An 18349-nucleotide genomic window follows, 5' to 3' on the forward strand; every position below is an offset into this window, starting at 1 on the left:
AGCCGTTCACTTCCTCTTAGCTGTTTGCCAACAAGCAGTGTCTCTCTGTCAACAATCACCTTTAATCTCCCTGTATGGAGACGGCCCTGAATGCAGATGGAAAGATTATACATGCTTGGTATTCATAAGGTCAAATCGATGCATAAACCACAGGACCTTCAAAAGGTTAGCATTTGAAATAGAAAGCTAATGGGTGACGTTTCCTTCTATGAATAGCATTAGCTAGGGTGGTGAAAGCCCACTTCACTGCAGCTGCATAGCAAACATCCAGGTTGCATTACTCTAGCTTTTGACTTGCTGTATGTGTAGGAGTTGGAAAGGTCACACAGCAATATGTGCTTTGGGCAAACTACTACAGTACATGTGCCCTATGAAGGTGAACCTTCCTGACCTTAAAATAAAACACGAGAAGAACAGTGGAGGCTAGAGTTTATATTGTGTCAAAGGTGTACAGTGTGTGTGTGTATATATATATATATATATATATATATATATATATATATATATATATATATATATATATATATATATATATATATATATATATGTATGGTTTGACCTGCATGGTCTCCTAACAACTTCTGCATATGGATAACACATAACACATAATTTACCATGAATCACGATCATGAATGCACACATGCCCCCTGCTGTCTGGAATACACAATCAAAGCTTATATCCAACCAAATAATCATTATGTATCCACCCACTCATAACCAGACTCTTCATGCTTGGAGGGAAGACCGGCTAGCCGATTTAGCCCTGTCCAGGGATCTCGGTGGACAAATCAATCAACTGGAGGCATAGAGCTGACTCAAATGTGAGATTCCCAAGGCCTTATAGCGTTTCTGTGTCGTTCATCCGATAGATTAGCGTCCAGCCTAGAGCCATAGACATACAACATACAGACCTAAGATGCAATTAGAGTTGTCTCTAGTTGTCTATTACTCATAACACTGCAGCACCGTTATGATCCGCTCATTCACTTTGTCCCCCATCGGCCTCAGTGAAAATACTCGTTCTTATTTATTTCTTTTTTGGGGGCTTGTCGCTTAGAACAACCACAATATTATGTGAGAGTTTACTAGTGAAAGCACACAATGGCGTGAAAGAGGCAGACATCCATTTGACTTGAAGATACAGTAATTCATAACCTTTTTAAGTGTGCCTGCCATGCAATGGCAAAACACTTATTGTAATCCGCCATACTTAAGTAAGTAATGTCGCCACAAAATTTCGGCACGTAATAAGTGCCGCACGATTTACGCCACCGCCGCAATATATACATCAAAACGTGCGGCTCGGCCGGGAATGGGGTGCTATTACTTTTCTAAGAGAAAAGTTGTATCGTTTAATTGATATTAATTTATTAGTGAATTAATTTTACCCATTGACTTATAATGGGAATCGCAAAAACTCACATTCAATATTTTTTTTCTCGCAAACCATAGGGGCTACAGTTTCAAAACTTGGAGAGGAGATTTATAATGATATCAAGGATTAAATAAAAAATAATTTCGTCAGTTGGCCTCATGGTGGCGCTATAACAGTCCACTTTACCTTTCGGCCTGTAACTCTTGAACCGTGGGTCGGAAAATTAAAATTCCTTTTTCCCTGGATTCCTTGGGTCATGACGCATCTCCTCATATAGGCCACGCCCATTTGCGTCAGGATAGATTTTCCGCCATTTTGAATTTTCTTCAAAACACACTTTTTGCTCCTTTTCCTACATATTTTCTCCAAATGTCACAAAAATCGATACACACGATCTATGGACTCATGCGATAAACATATTTAAACGATATTTTGATTGTCCATACCGTTCTTCCGTAACAGGGTTCCAAAGTTAGCGGGAGGAGCCCGTTTTGTAAGAAGTAGCCATAAATCACAAACGAAACATCCAGTCAACACCAAATTTTAACCACAAGTGGGGGGCGCTATACTGAACATATAACCAAAAGCATTTCCACTTCGACCCATAGGGGGCACCACAAACGCGCAAAACGTAACCGTCTCATGCCAAAACGTGTTTTTCAGGGGACTTAGCGAGCTGCAGGCACACTTAAAATTTCTTAGAAATTTTCTTTTCTAGTCTAACACTATCGTTACAGGCAAAGAAGGAACATGCTTTCCACACATCACAATTCACCTCATTACGTGTTCATTGGTTTCCAGGAAATTTGATTCTCAACCATTTCAGCCCATTCCAGAGCAGTTGGCCCCAATGGGTTGTGCTTTATGTGATGCAGTGGTGCGTGGGTTGGAGCCATGGACCGTCCTCAAGGTTAAAACGGCTCTGAGCCTTCCTGAGGTTCAGGTCAGATTGCCCTGCCATGCTTGGCAGAAGTGAGTTCTACAGCCCTGAGCTGAAACAAAAACATACTGTAGTGTACAGCCGTGAGATGGATATTACATCTAGTCTTCACCTAGTTCCTTCCTTCCTTTAGTACCCAGGGTCTATAATACGCCATGCATTACGATGTCTGATTTGATGAAATACGACTAGATCATAAATGCAGCCTGTATCAGCTGCCTCAGCTATATGAAGTGGAACAAGGCTGCCATTTCTTTATTTCAGATTTCTGTACAGTATGTGCTTCAGATAGGAAATATGCAGGCTGGCAGATCTTTGTATGCCTATAAGTCACCTGTGCATCACTGGTTGCTGTTACTTGGTTTGACCAAAAGTCTCTCTCTCCATCCTCTACATTTCTTTTCAGTGGCCTCGTATTGATAATGTATGCAGTTCTTATTTTAAACTTGTAAAAAGGATTGGCTTGTTCCGATCCGTAGTCTTGTGGGATGCATATTCCATGGGGTATCACAAAAATAACATAGCTGTCGTTGACTGATTTGAAAAATATTCAGGAATTCCTTGTACAGGGGAGGGTGATACTGGTCACGGGCTGGAGTGGCACCTGTCAGCGGGAAGTGTTGGGTGAGAGGAGTAGGACGAAGGCTCTCCTGTGGGGGCTCCTCACTCACAGGTGAGTCAGTAGGATACAACAGCAGTGTGTGGGGAGGAGTATATTGACATAGTGTAACTGAAAAAATTGGGGAGGAGTAAAAAATAATTGGCTACTCTATAGCCTATAATTCTTTTAAGGAATTCCATGGCCTGTTGGCAGTGTGTACACAAAATATAGCACTGATCGGCCCAGCAATTTGAGCCATAGCTGTGGACACATACAAACACGCACACACACACACAAACACACACGCGCACCCACTCATACAGTACACACGCACACATACGCACACACACACACACACACACACACACACACACACACACACACACACACACACACACACACACACACACACACACACACATGTTCTCCCAACGTGATCTCCTGTGTGTGCCGTACTTGCCTGTATTTCCTGAACTGTGGATGATATGCTGTATCAACACCACCAAATGCCTCTGCCTTTTGTCCCTCAGTGGAAACGCATGCACACTCACTCCCACATAGATTTTACAAAGTGCCTCCGGTAGCCAGTAGGATGGATCCGTTACAGTATTGATCCCACACACCTTACTAGTATTTCATTGCTTATCCGAGGGTCAACAGTTCAGTGTTGGTGGATGTATCAGCTCCAGCATCTTTAGCTTTAGAATAGAGACATTCCTTGGGTAGAATCTATGCAATCCATTTGGGTTGGAAAATGTCTTATTTACCACATCTTTTGAGTGCTTGCCAGTTTCAATAGCAATAAATATTGAACAAAAATATATTTAGCCCGGATTGCTGGCCTAGTGGTCCAGGCACTTAGGCTCAACGCAGCTTCACAGCATGCCCTGGGTTCGAGTCCAGGCGGCTTTTGCTGCGTGTCTCTTTCCGTTTCTCTCTCAATAATCTATCAATGAAGGCAGAAAAGCCAAAAACGAATCTTTAACATATAAAATAAAAACAATATTTGTTGATGATCTGTGAACGGGAGGATGAGAAAATGTGTCAAACTTGCTCTATGTACTTTGCAGCATGCATGCGGGAAGCTTGAATCTATGACGTAACCATATTGGCCCAAGGCCCATTAATACTAGAGGCTTGGCCGCCTAGCGTCTAGTCAGGGACCGGCCTACTCGGGAACGATGTAAATGGGCCGGGCACTGCACTACCTGCTGCGATGGGTAACGCGTGTGCCGAAGTCTGTGTTGACTCATGTGGCACAGGTGATGTCAGAGCCTTTTATGCCAGTACCGGAATTCCCTGATATCAGACATCAGCTCTGCATGCTATTTGCACAGGAATGATGTCAGAATGAGTCAGCAGAAGTGATGTCACAATGAGTCAGCACTTGCGCCGGTTCCTCCGGAACAGCCTGATGTCAACAATCAGCTCCGCATACAGAGATTCCAAACGTTTCGCGCCGGTTCCGGAAAACCACGCATCGGGTCGGGTCGAGGCCAGGCACTGCACTCTGCGCCGCGGCGGGGTGGGACGAACGGTTATCGAGATACGCGGATTACATACACGCGTTACGAGCGTTTTGAGAGCAGGTGTACCGTTTAATACCTGGGAAACTGATTTTAAAGACTCAACGTTGTGGTTTGTGAACACTTGTTACTGTAGGTTGTGCAGGAGATCTGACAGCGGTTAGTTTCACCCCCCCCCCCCCACATACACACCAGACTCCAACCCACCACCACAAGGACATTGTCATCCTGTGGGAAACCCTGCTTAGTCTAGACTTTATATAAGTCTTATAAGCCTTTCCCTCCAAATGTTGAGTCATAGATTAGATCACAATGTCATTCACTCTTCACTTTATCACCTTTTATGGATTACAATAGACAGGACTGATACTTCTAATATGTCACCTAGAGGGTGATTGAGCTCTGTTCCCGGATTTTGTATGAGGTGAAAGGAAATGGATGAACAGTAAGGAATAGAAGAAGCATCCAGAGACAAAGAACAGAGCAGCATCTCCAGAGATTTAACCTGAACTATGTCCAAAAGACAGCGAAATAGAGGGACCTCTCTGTCATGTTGAGATTCTGTCAATGATTAACCATGCTGAATGTGACTGTCTGTTGTGTGTGTGCGCCCCCCCTTAGACGTGAATATCTCTATGAGTAATGTAGACGCAAGGAGCGTCTTTCACAGCAATTCATTGTATCTCTAATTCTGTATCTATTTGTGTGCCAGATTACTGTACTGTACTGTACTTTGCTTATACTGTATTGTAATGAAGGATTTAGGCAAGCAGTTTGAGAGCAGATGCAATAGCTTCAGCCGGGAACTGCTTTTGTAAACAACTCGACATTGTGCTTTGTGAACACTTGTTGGGTTGTGTGGTAGTTCTCTCAGCAATTAGTTTCACCTCAACCCCCCCCCCACCTCACCCCACTCAGAATTCTGTATTCATATCCCGGTTACTAAATTATTACCTTTAATTAGTACCATAATATTACTTGCTATTATTATTATTTTTCCCTCACAGTATAGAGACAGGAGAAAATAGTAGAAAATACTAGCAGTCAGCAACTATCATCATATATACCCTTTATATAGAAAAGGGACAGACCGACATTTGCTTATGTAGGCCTACCCATTTCATGGGTCTGGCAAACATGGCAACAGATGTGGCTAATCAGGGATCTATCTGCAGAGTGTGAAACAGAATGTGTCATCACCCTGAGCGATGCATATTCATGCGGCTGTCGTCCAAGTTTCTTTTGGCTGTTACCATCAGCCACCGAGCCTTTAGTGTTTTCAGTGCTGGAGGTGCCTGGAGAAGGTCTATGTCTTCATATTGTGTAAGTGGAGACGGCGTTTTTCTATACGTTGATCCATGCCTACGCACCCGTCTCTTGAGCCGATCAGGCGTGCATAAGACTTTGTTTCCTTTGTTTTCGATGCTGAAATTGATTGTTCAAATTTTCAATACATCAATACATCCTCAGAACAACAATTAGAATGCTGTGAAGTGTTTGGCTTACACTTACTCACGCTTAATGTTTATTCTTGAGTATAAAGTAATTATATTTGCCATTTGTCATATCTGCCCTGTGCAACTTTTGTTTACGAAGGCTAAAACCTTTTTGAGCGGTGCTAACCGCTCCTATAGACCGCTTTTTTACCAAAACCATGATGTCACAAATGATGATGACATGAGTCCGCTAGACCAATGAAACACTTCGATTCTGTTGATCTGTCCATGATGTCATAGTCACATAGGCACCCGATTGGTTAACTCTGTCTAAAAGTGTGGTTTGTTTTCATGTATTATAGAGATATCCAGCTCAAGACAATTTTGAAATTCAAAGAATATAAATAAACAGCTTATGATTATCATGTAGATCGACGTACGAGCTTTACCACGCCTAACCAACCCCATATCCTGGACACTTAATGGGAGCGAAAATACAGTAGAACCTCCTTCTCCTCTTTGGATCTGCAACTACTGTTGAATTTTGGACAATCGGTCTCTCATCTTGCCGGCCTTCTGGCTAAACTGGGACAGTGATCATGAAGGTGATACCTATAATAATGTCATGTTTGGCAGATCCTTGCGGATGTCAGCACTGAGTGACAGAGAGAATGTTTGCAAGATGTCTAGAATGTCTAGAACCACTCCACAGCAGATGTGGGAAAGTCTCGACCAAACAAGTCCAGTATTTGTCTGCAACTCTACAGATCCTTTTGTCATTGTCAAGTAAAGCAATAGAAACTGTGCATGACGTTCCAGCTGCTCTTCATGCTCTTTGGTCTTGGGCTTCTCAGCCATCATTTTGCAAGAAGACATCAAATATCGTCCCAACAGAAATAACACTCTGCCACATGCCAGACTTGTCTTTTCGAATGACTTTGTCTTCAAAGTATCTGAACATGACCTTTCAGGGTCATTAGAATGCACTATCCTCATGTATTCTAATCTTTAGGTACCGGTATGTAGACATGGCAAAGTCCAGCTTATGGTCCTTATGGTCCATGCGGCGGATCTCAGACATGTTCCTCATTTGCTGCTGGACCAGCAAGGCCTCAAACACCACCAGCATGAAGAGTGTGAACACACTGTAGTACCAGTACTCATCCAGACACCACAGCCCCACACAGAACACCTGGAACACAAAGAAGGGGGCGGTGGCTCTCTCCCTGAAGAGCTCCAGGAAATCAGGCACCATCATCTCAGCGCGGTTGGTGCCGTATCGCTTCTCTGCCGCTCTCAGGTCTGTCTCCTCCTGGTAGCCACGCCACACCTGGAAGTGGCTCATTGGGTGGCTGATGGGGAACGCCACCGGGAGGAAACATTTCTTCTCCTCTCGGTATCTTCTGAAACTTGTCATGAACAAGGGTGGTTCACAACAAAAGAGGGAGTCACACACAAGTCAACATTATAATTTAGTATTTATTAGGCTATATTAACTAGTTCACAGCCAAATCGCCTTCCATCGCCATTTTGAGGAAGCCCAGCCAGCCAGATCGCCAAACGTCGCCTTGGGGATCATTTTCTGATTTTTTTGGTATTTTTTTGACATTTTTTGAGCTATAAATGACCATTCTAGGTTCATATAAGCTTAAGCTATGAAAATGCGATGGAAATGACATCATCGATGACGTAACCCGGAAGTCGTTCGGCCATAACAAAGCATGGGCCTTTCCATAGCATTGAAAGCTGACGTTTTTCTTATCGAACTTTACCATATGTAGACGGATTTTCATTCGGAAAAAAATGGCAGGCTGACAGAGTGGTCACTCAGGATCAAAAACGAGTGTATATGGAGTGTGCACGACGTGCACTCGCTCCAGGATGGCTCCCGTTCGGCGGACCGGGAGCCATAATGGTGGCTCCATAGGAAGCCATTATGGTCCACAATGCTGTGGAGCCTGAGTCCAGACTGCAAGACCTTATCGTTGGGCACACTCTAGTGGATAGTACGTGTACTACATTCTGCAATTAGATTATCCCTGCTGGGATCGGCTACTGATAACTTGGAAATTAATAATATTCCTGGCAGTATAGGCGCACAAGCATATTGTAAATGGCTGGGAGAGAGTTTAAATAAATAGTGGCTAAAATCAAGCTAACTGGTATGAGGTGTGAACAAGTCAGTAATCAGTCATGTCTGCAGTGTATGGATGTGTGGAGTGTGCTGTGTGCGTGTTGTATAAAAGGTGCAAAAGACAAACTGCCTAAGTGGAGTGGAGAGATCAATCTAAAGTTGGAGTCCTTTTTATACTCTCCAACCACACCCGCCCTCAGGTGTGCTCAATGGGCCTGACGGCCTGCTCCACTCTGCACCACTGAGGCTGGCTAGCCTGCAGAGAGGGGCAGGGCCGTCACAAACTCAAAGGACAGAATCTCCTCGCCATCCTCACCCTGGTCCCTCTGGAGAGCCACGAGCTCAGCAGAACCGTTATTTGGCGTATGTACCAACTTTGCCAGGGTGGCCTTTTGTGGGTCAGGTTCCTTGGAGCAGGTGAGCCAGCAGTGCACGTGCACGGACCAATAGCCCCCCCTCAAAAGCTCCTAGTTAGATCTCGGGACCTAGCTGACAGTCCTCCGCCAGGCAGGCCACGCACCGTCTATCCCATCCCCTGCCTTCTGGTCTCTTTCTGGCAGAGACTTTGCCCGAGGCTCCTCTTGCTGGCTAACTGGCTGTTAGCAGTGCACTAAATTTCAAACCGATACTGGTTTAAAGATGAAGTGCCATGATTTCACTCCCCCTAAAATACGATCATCAGGTATTATACTAGTACAAAACTGTGGCACCACCTCTTTAACAACACTGTCTTCTGACCCTAACCCTAACCTTAACCCTATTATGGAGACTTCCTAATTGTTGGAAGTCTGATCATGTTTCCTATGTATCATCTATTGTGATGTAGAAATGACATCATGTAAATGATTGAATGGAATTGGTTTATATTGATGATGTATATTGTGAATATATATTAATTATTAACCTAGTGATTGTGAATGCTAGCTTGACGATGCTGATAAATGCTAACTTGGCGATTGTGAATACTAAACTGCTCATGTTGAATTCGGCTAATTCATGGTTAGAACAGCTATTGATTGATCACGGCCATTTGATTGAAGACACACAAAGCATATATGATTATTTAAAGAAAAACAAGGCTTGAAAATTGTCCACAATGTATCTCCCTAAATATATTTGCACCGCTCACTTCGCACGGGTGCGATTTTTATTATTCATGTTCAAATAATGTTCAATCACAGAAATACAATTTAATCGTTAATCGTTAAATCACGAATATTTGAGTGACAATTAATCATCAAGTAAAATGTCATAATGGTAAAGACCTACACTATATAACAGAGTAGATTGGGGTTCACAATTAATGTGTGAGTGTGTGTGTGTGTGTGTGTGTGTGTGTGTGTGTGTGTGTGTGTATGACTGTATATATATATATATATATATATATATATATATATATATATATATATATATATATATGTTAGATTGGGTAACTCAGTTAGATCGTGGTAAGAGCACTCGTTTTGTCGTTCACCACACATCCCTACCCTACCGCCACCTTTGATAGTCTCTTATCAGCGCACCTGTGTAATTCTGCGTAATCACTATGAGATGGCGACAACAGCCATTCACTTGTGTAGTCGCTGACGTCACTCGTTTGCGACCCCTCTTTCTTTGTTTATCTACTAGCCTAGCTCAGCTGTGTTTAGCCATTAGCTATGCCTAACTCTAACCCTAACCCTAACCTTAACCTCAGTAAAACTATGCCTAACCCTAACGCTAACCCTAATAACCCTAACCTCCATGGGGTGAGGTGCTATCATTCCTGCCGACGCTACGTTGTCGTTGTTGTGGATCAAAGCGACCGCTTGTTCCGCCCCGCACCGCACGATGAGCACTCCGGTTCTCGATCTAACTGATTCTCGATCTAGCGGTGACATATGTGTATTGTCGAGTTCCAAAAGAAATGTAGAACTGAGTGTAGCGGCCCCTCAGTTGTGAATGAATACATGTCGGATGGTCTCAACGAGTGTTATTTATTTTGACTTCTCACAGATGAAGCTTTCGTCAAACACTGTGAAAACTGTATGAAATAATGAAATATGATAATTAGAAAAAATATTACAAATCATTTCAGTTTCACAACAAATAAAATATGTGCAGTGATTCAATCAATTAATTAAATTCAACTTACTCAATTCAACAATAAAAGGTTTGATTATAAAGCAGTGAATCAATAAGCAATTTCATTTAAATAGCAATCAATAAACCAATTAATTTAAATTGCAAACAAAGTTACAAGTTACCCAAACAAACAAAAGAACAATACCAAACAATTAACTCCAAGTAATCAAAGAAACACAAAACAACACACAAAGAAACATCCTGTACCTCACTCCGCTAACTGGGGGATGCCAGGTCTAAATCAAATGCCACCTTGAAACTTCAGGTTCACCAAACAAGGCACAGCATTGCAACCGGCAGGCACTGAGGACAAAATGAACAACTTCAATTGAACTGAACATTTAAAACTGATTCGACAATACTTCAAAAAGTGTGAAAGTTGCATAACAAACATTTCATACCTTTGTCATTTTGCTTCTAAGCACATGCTGTGTCTCACTCTAAAATGACCAAGTGTCACCGACACTTAGACTACACGGTTGTTTGAACATGTAGCTTTTATTTACTTTTTTGAGTTTCTTTTTTATGTTAAGTGTCCCTGCCATACAATGGCAAAACACTTATTGTAATCCGCCATACTTTAATTAGGGTAATTATTGTTCTTGCAAATTTCAGCACGTAATAACTGCTGCACGATTTACACCACCCCCGCAAATATACATCAAAACGTGCAGCTCAGCCGGGAATGGGGTGCAATTACTTTCCCTGCAGATACGCATTACCATGGCAACGTAATTCGCAAAAAGAGACGCCCAAAACCCCAATTGTCTTGAATGGGGGAAAGCAGAAAAAAACAGATACTTTGGCGCCACATAACTCTGCCATACATTTTTTGCCTAGCAACGTGATTTAAACACTCATGCTAATGTTAAATATGTTAATGCTAACTAGAAGTACTGTTCCTAATAACCGTGTGGCAGGGACGTGCACACATAGACACTAGGGGGTGCTAGAGCACCTGCCTTTTTGCCTGCCTGGATCAATGTGCCCTTTTTATAAAGTTCGTTTTTTGTACAGTGTTTGTTTGTTTTGTTGTTCAGTATGTGGCACATGGTGACATTGGTCAATTCTGGATTAAAAGCTTCTAAAATACAGTATATTTATGCCCCAAAATGCTCTGGAATCTTGCCACACACATACACACATAGGCTATCTGTGATCAAAGCAGCATGTATCTATTCTGCATCTAGCTTGAGGCAAAACCCAAATTAACTAAAATCTTTGCTTCTGGGGGTCCCTGGAACAATTTTCTTTGAGATAGGGTCCAAATAGGATATCATTTTCGGGGTCCTTGACATGACAAAGTTTGAGAACCACTCATTGAGGCAACATTTAGCTTGTCGGGGTGGTTGTGTTGGAGCGCCTCAGTGCGGCCGCAGAGTTCATGTATAACCTCTCTTCCAACTCTGCTGGAGAGACAAAACAAACTGCTGAATGAAATGAATTATGAATTTTAACTTTTGGAAGAAAAACAAGGACTCATGTCCCTTTCAACTCGAAGGGACTATATGGCATTATTTCTGCAAGTGGTAAATACACACACAGGTGTGCTGAGTCTTTCTTAGATACATGCTGCTTGCTTGCTTGCTTGCATTCATTTCATCTCATGTTGTGAAGAAAGTCTCAGCACATCTGTGTGTGTATTTACCACTTGAAGAAGTAATTTTTTCTTTTCTTCCAAAAGTTAAAATTCTTATTTCATTTCATTCATCAGTTCGTTTTGTCTCTGGATACCCAGAACAAATAATATGTTTTTTAAATCGACTTTGATCTCATAAATGATTAATCAATTATTCAATTAATTGATTCATGCATATCAGTAGATAGATGTCACAGCAGGGCATGTATGCATATCAATAAACCATTGTCTGAACATGTTAATGTAGGTGTAAGCACCGTCCGTGTGACATTCAAATCGTGTCCCTCCAAACATTGAATCACCAATGCAACACTGTCCATCCCTAACTACTAGTAGGCAGTCGACGGTTCCACGCACCGCACAAGGTGCCCTTTTTTTCACTTGAGCACCCCCACCTCAAAATGTCTGTGCACGCCCCTGCCGTGTGGGCTCGCTTGTAAAGAAATAATAAAATAAAATAAAATAAAAACTCTTAAATAAATTGTTGTTTTTCCTTCATTTCTTATGTTTGCCAACGTGACTATATTCTGCAGCGTGCTAACTGTGAAGCTCAACCAATACTCCTGCTAACACCACTCCAAGATGTTTTTCCGCCAATTGCACCTCATTGGCTATGGGCCCTGCCTTTGTACTGTCTGCAGCAGAACTTGGTAAATAAATAATAAAGATAACATAGTGTCTTTCTGTGACTATATTCTGCAGCATGCTAACTGTCATGTGAAGCTCAACCAATACTCCAGCTAACACCACTCCCAGATGTTTTTCCGCCAATTGCACCTCATTGGCTAAGGGCACTGCCTTTGTACTGTCTGTGACGGAACTTGGTAAATAAATAATGAAGTTAACATGGTGTTCTCGCCTTTCAGGCAGCCCACAATAATGCTAAAGCTAGAAATGCTAATGTAAAAAATGCTAATGCTAAAATGATAATACTAAAAATGCTAATGTTGAAGCTAATGATAAAAATCAAACCTCGGTTCGAAGTGGAGCGGTGAATTTGAGCAGCTGTACCCTATGTGAGTGGGTGAGTGAGTGTAAACTGTGCCTGTGAGTGAGTGGTGAGTGTGCCTGGCCTGCACAAAACAGCGCCCCTCCTTTAACTAGTGTTTTGTGTGTGGCCACTCAAGGTATTGCCAGACTACGGACACGGCCACCCAGCCAGCCACCCAGCCAGCCACCCAGCCACATACCCACAGACATACCTGTTCATTGGGAGCGCTTTCACCGCTCCAAAAATGCCAATGTTAATGCTTCACCAACGGCTACACAAGATTGCACACACTTAGCGAGCTGCAGGCACACACAATTTCATTTTTTTCTATTTTTATTTTTGAAGCGGTGAAAGCCAAGGAGTGGCTTTGTGTGTCCCGTACCTGTCCCGTGCATCCCTGCGCTGTGATTGGTTAGTTCTGTCTGTCCCGTACATGTCCCGTGCATGTCCAGAATGAAGAATTGAGGATTGGCCAAGCTTCACATGACAATTTGGCTCTCAGGACAAAATCATTCATTCATTCAAGACTAGAACTAAAGCAGAATGTATAGATCTAGAACACATAGAATACAAATTCACCGCTTCACTTCGAACCGAGGTTTTATTTTTATTTTTTATTATTATTATTTGGCCAAAGCACCATTTGGCTTCTGTGTTATTGTGGAATACATTTCCACGTAACAATAGTTTTATCTTAAAATTGTGATTATTTCTCTCACTATAATCGTACCCTCAGAATCGATAATCGCCCCTACCAGTGCTAAGAGTCCTGTCCCTCAATGTGGAGGTAATTTACAGTAGGAGGGAGGGTGGGTCACAGCTTGTCCAAGAATTTGTCTAATTCAGGCAGGCCTTCTTTGAGACCCTTGCGTTTGCGCGTTTCGGCGATGATCTGATACTGCTTGGATGTGGTGTCCATCGGGTCTCCCGGAAGCACCTGCCAGTGGTCAAACGAGCACTCTGGGGAAGCCTCACCGCCAGTGTTCTTCTTCAGGTCCTTTGTGAAACCAAAGGATTCGTTCACTGGCAGGTAGGCCTTGACAAGGAAATCGGGTGAATGCCCAATCCTGGACTGTTCAATCACGTGACCACGTTTCCTGTTCAACACACCATAGATTCCTCTGACCACAGATTCAGGACACTGGATCTGAACTAGGAAAACCGTCTCCATGAGTCTGGGTGCAGCTGTGAGCTGGGAGGCAAGCAGGACTCTGCGAGCTGTGTCAATGATCTGGCCGCTACCGCGGTGGATGGCGTCTGTATGCAGGGTGACATCATGGATGTTGAAGCGAACTGCACGCATGTTCTCCTCACACAGGACACCCTTCTCTGTAGCCCACTGGAAGCCACTGTTGATACTGTCCTTGATCTCATTAAGGTATTGAACACCCTTGGTCACGTCCACTAGAAGATTGGGTCCTCTCGTGTCAGGTCCGAAGCACCAGATCTTACGAGCCTCGTTGACGTCCCAGCCATACGTGGTGTCAGCCAGGTGACGGGCACGAGCCTTAAGATCCTGCGTCTCACTGACCTGACCCTTTTCAATTTCATCGGCTAGACCGTCAGGGAAGGGACAGGCCCTCATGTACAGACGGTTGTGCTTGTTGGGGGATTTGGCCAAGCACATCTGTGATGACTCCTCAGTGACTGTCTCTCTGTAGGCCACCACAGGGTCAGACTTCTTGAGTGGAATGCAGGCATGGTCCTCCTCGAGGTCTTTGAGGCAGATCTCTAAATGTAGCTCTCCAGCTCCGGCGATGACGTGCTGTCCACTTTCTTCAATGATAATCTGTACCATAGGGTCAGACTTGGCCAGACGCTTCAGGCCTTCCACCAGCTTAGGCAGGTCAGCAATATTCTTTGCCTCCACAGCCACTCTCACCACAGGGCTGACACAAAACTTCATCATCTTCATTTTGTGGGCATGCTCAAAAGTGGTGATGGTCCCGGTCTTGACAAGGAACTTGTCCACACCCACAAGACCTACAAGGTTCCCACATGGTACATCATCAATGGGCTCAATGTTGCGGCCCATCATCAGAATGGTCCGCTGAATTCGTTTTATGACGAGATCTTCCTTCTTTCCATGGGTGAAGTTTGGTCCCATAATACGCACCTCCATGCCCGCTTTGACACAGCCAGAGAAGACACGTCCAAAAGCATAGAAACCCTTGCTTGCGCTGGGCACCATCTTAGAGACGTACATCATCAGTGGAGCACTGGGGTCGCATTCTTTGATACCCTTAGCAGCCTCATCATCCCCAGGTCCTTCATAGAGAAGCTCACAGCGATACCTCTGGGCTGTGACAGGGGAAGGCAGGTGGATGGCGATCATCTGAAGCAGAGCCTCCCCAGCGGGCAGCCAGCAACGCATCACAGCCTTCAGCAGGTCCTTCTCTTCCCTGTCCTCCTTATCCAGCTTGATGTCCAGTTTTTCAATCAACTTGGCTGTCTCCTCCTTGAAGTTCATGATGGCATCAAACAGCTTGTAGATGGGATCCAGGATGAAGTGGACAAACGTACGGGAAAGTTGCTTGCCGTCGGCTCCATGGGCATTATTGGTGACCTTACCAGTTGTAGGGTCAAAATACCTATCGCCCCACAGCTTCTCCATCCAGCGCTCTACCTTCTTGCGACGATCAGCTGGAGTCATCGATGCATTGGCATCTTTGGCTACATATAACTCAGCAAATTGTTTGAGGGTGAAGGCCCAGCTATGGAGACCAGAACCAAAGCCAACTGTACCGTTGACTGGGTCAACCATGATCTTACCCATAGGTCCATTTTCATCCACTTCATAGGTGGAGATGATGACGTTGACGTTCTCAACAATTCGTTGGAATGTCTGGTAGAGCTCCTCAGGATCCAGCTTCTTCCCCAGCAAGGCGCGGTCCATCTTATTCAACATCAGGACAGGCTTAATGCGCTCCGTAATGGCCTGCTGCAGCACAGTCTTGGTCTGCACACAGACACCGTCCACACAATCCACCACGACCAGGGCTCCATCAGTGACACGGAGAGCGGCGGTCACCTCGGAGGAGAAATCGATGTGCCCAGGGGAATCGACCAGGTTAGTCAGGAAACCGTTGCCATTTTTGTTCTGCCTGATGAATTCCAAGTCATTGTCGCTCAGCTCATAGTACATAGAGATGGCGGTGGACTTGATGGTGATGCCGCGCTCCTGCTCGTCTTTGCGCGTGTCGGTGAAACGCGTCTCTCCAGCGCGGCCAGATGAGATGATGCCGGCCATCGACACCAGCGAGTCTGTCAAGGTAGTCTTTCCATGGTCTACGTGCGCAATCACAGACATGTTACGGATATTTTCCTTCTTGTCCATGATCTCACGGATCTGGTTGGTGGTAAAGTTCACCATTTTGTCAAACTAGAAGCTGGGCCGCCCTTCGGGCCGCCCAGCGTCTAGTCGGCGACCTGGCCAACTCGGAACAATGTAAATAGGGAATGAATGCCCCGCCCTTTAATGCAAACCCCATTATACCTGTTTTCATAGGACCCGTTTTGACCATCTGTCTGCCTGTGTCCATTTATGCCCATATATGGAGATATCTGTATCTGTCTGTCGGCGTCCATTTTATGTCCATATATGGAGATCACTGCAGTTATAGTTCTGGGTCCATTTTATGCCCATATATGGAGATATCTGTCTATCTGCATCCATTTTATGCCCATATATGGAGTATCTGTCTGTGCCTCCAACTGTGTTGCAGACACAGTGCCGGTTCCCCCTTTAATGCAAACCTCATTATACCTGTTGTCATAGGACCCGTTTTGAACATCTGTTTGCATGTGTCCATTTATGCCCATATATGGAGATATCTGTATCTGTCTGTCTGCGTCCATTTTATGCCCATATATGGAGATCTTTGACCATCTGTTTGCCTCTGTCCATTTATGTCCATATATGGAGATATCTGTATCTGTCTGTCTGCAATCCATTTTATGCCCATATATGGGGGCATTCATTTTATGCCCATATATGGAGAACGCGCGTGCCCGTGGGACGAACGGTTCTCGAGATACGCGGATTACATACACATACATACACACTCACAGAGATTTTTTGTTGACTCATGTGGCGTACGTGATGTCAGAGCCTTTTATGAAGTGATGTCACAATGAGTCAGAGCTTTCGCCGATTTCCTCCGGAACAGCCTGATGTCAACAATCAACCCCGCATAAGGAGATTCCGAACGTTTCGCGCCGGTTCGGGAAAACCGCGCGTCGGACCTGTTTTCATAGGACCCGTTTTGACCATCTGTCTGCCTGTGTCCATTTATGCCCATATATGGAGATATCTGTATCTGTCTGTCTGTCTGTCGGCGTCCATTTTATGTCCATATATGGAGATCACTGCAGTTATAGTTCTGGGTCCATTTTATGCCCATATATGGAGATATCTGTCTATCTGCGTCCATTTTATGCCCATATATGGAGTATCTGTCTGTGCCTCCAACTGTGTTGCTGCCCATATATGGAGTATCTGTCTGTGCCTCCAACTGTGTTGCAGACACAGTGCCGGTTCCCCCTTTAATGCAAACCTCATTATACCTGTTGTCATAGGACCCGTTTTGAACATCTGTTTGCCTGTGAGGACCCGTTTTGAACATCTGTTTGCCTGTGTCCATTTATGCCCATATATGGAGATATCTGTATCTGTCTGTCTGCGTCCATTTTATGCCCATATATGGAGATCTTTGACCATCTGTTTGCCTCTGTCCATTCATTTTATGCCCATATATGGAGAACGCACGTGCCCGTGGGACGAACGGTTCTCGAGATACGCGGATTACATACATACATACACACTCACAGAGATTTTTTGTTGACTCATGTGGCGTACGTGATGTCAGAGCCTTTTATGAAGTGATGTCACAATGAGTCAGAGCTTTCGCCGATTTCCTCCGGAACAGCCTGATGTCAACAATCAACCCCGCATAAGGAGATTCCGAACGTTTCGCACCGGTTCGGGAAAACCGCGCGTCGGGTCGGGTCGAGACCCGGCACTGCACTCTGTGCCGCGGCGGGGAACGCGCGTGCCGAATCTGAAGCCGGTGGGACGAACGGTTCTCGAGATACGCGGATTACATACACGCAGACACGCAGAGACTTCTCGCATTTATAGATAGACCCTTCGGGCGGCCCAGCGTCTAGTCGGCGACCTGGCCAACTCGGGAAAGATGTAAATAGGGAATGAATGCGCCGCCCTTTAATGCAAACCCCATTATACCTGTTGTCATAGGACCCGTTTTGACCATCTGTTTGCCTGTATCCATTTATGCCCATATTTGGAGATATTTGTATCTGTCTGTCTGTCGGCGTCCATTTTATGTCCATATATGGAGATCACTGCAGATATAGTTCTGGGTCCATTTTATGCCCATATATGCCCAATTGCCCATATATGGAGATATCTGTCTATTTGCGTCCATTTTATGCCCATATATGGAGATCTCTGTATCTGTCTGTCTGTGTCCCTTTATGCCTGTATATGGAGATCTTTGTGATTCTGCGTCCATTTTATGCCCATATATGCCATATATGGAGATATCGCTTTTTGTTTGTTTC

General features: G+C 44.3%; 2 protein-coding genes across 2 annotated transcripts in view; one reads left to right on the forward strand and one right to left on the reverse strand.

Moving 5' to 3' along the window:
* Positions 1 to 18349, forward strand: part of asic2 (acid-sensing (proton-gated) ion channel 2) — a gene marked incomplete at both ends in the record, with an annotated part of 477877 nt that overhangs the window by 298403 nt on the left and 161125 nt on the right. The window lies entirely within an intron of this gene.
* On the reverse strand, positions 13581 to 16139 carry LOC308283434 (elongation factor 2b-like; the record flags this gene model as incomplete). The annotated part of the gene is made up of 1 exon (XM_080723867.1): positions 13581 to 16139. The coding sequence occupies one exon, from the start codon at positions 16137 to 16139 to the stop codon at positions 13581 to 13583; it is 2559 nt and encodes an 852-aa protein (XP_080579993.1).

This window comes from Nannobrachium achirus (assembly GCF_963921795.1).
Source record: "Nannobrachium achirus genome assembly, chromosome: 4".
In the NCBI taxonomy this organism is placed as follows: domain Eukaryota; kingdom Metazoa; phylum Chordata; class Actinopteri; order Myctophiformes; family Myctophidae; genus Nannobrachium; species Nannobrachium achirus.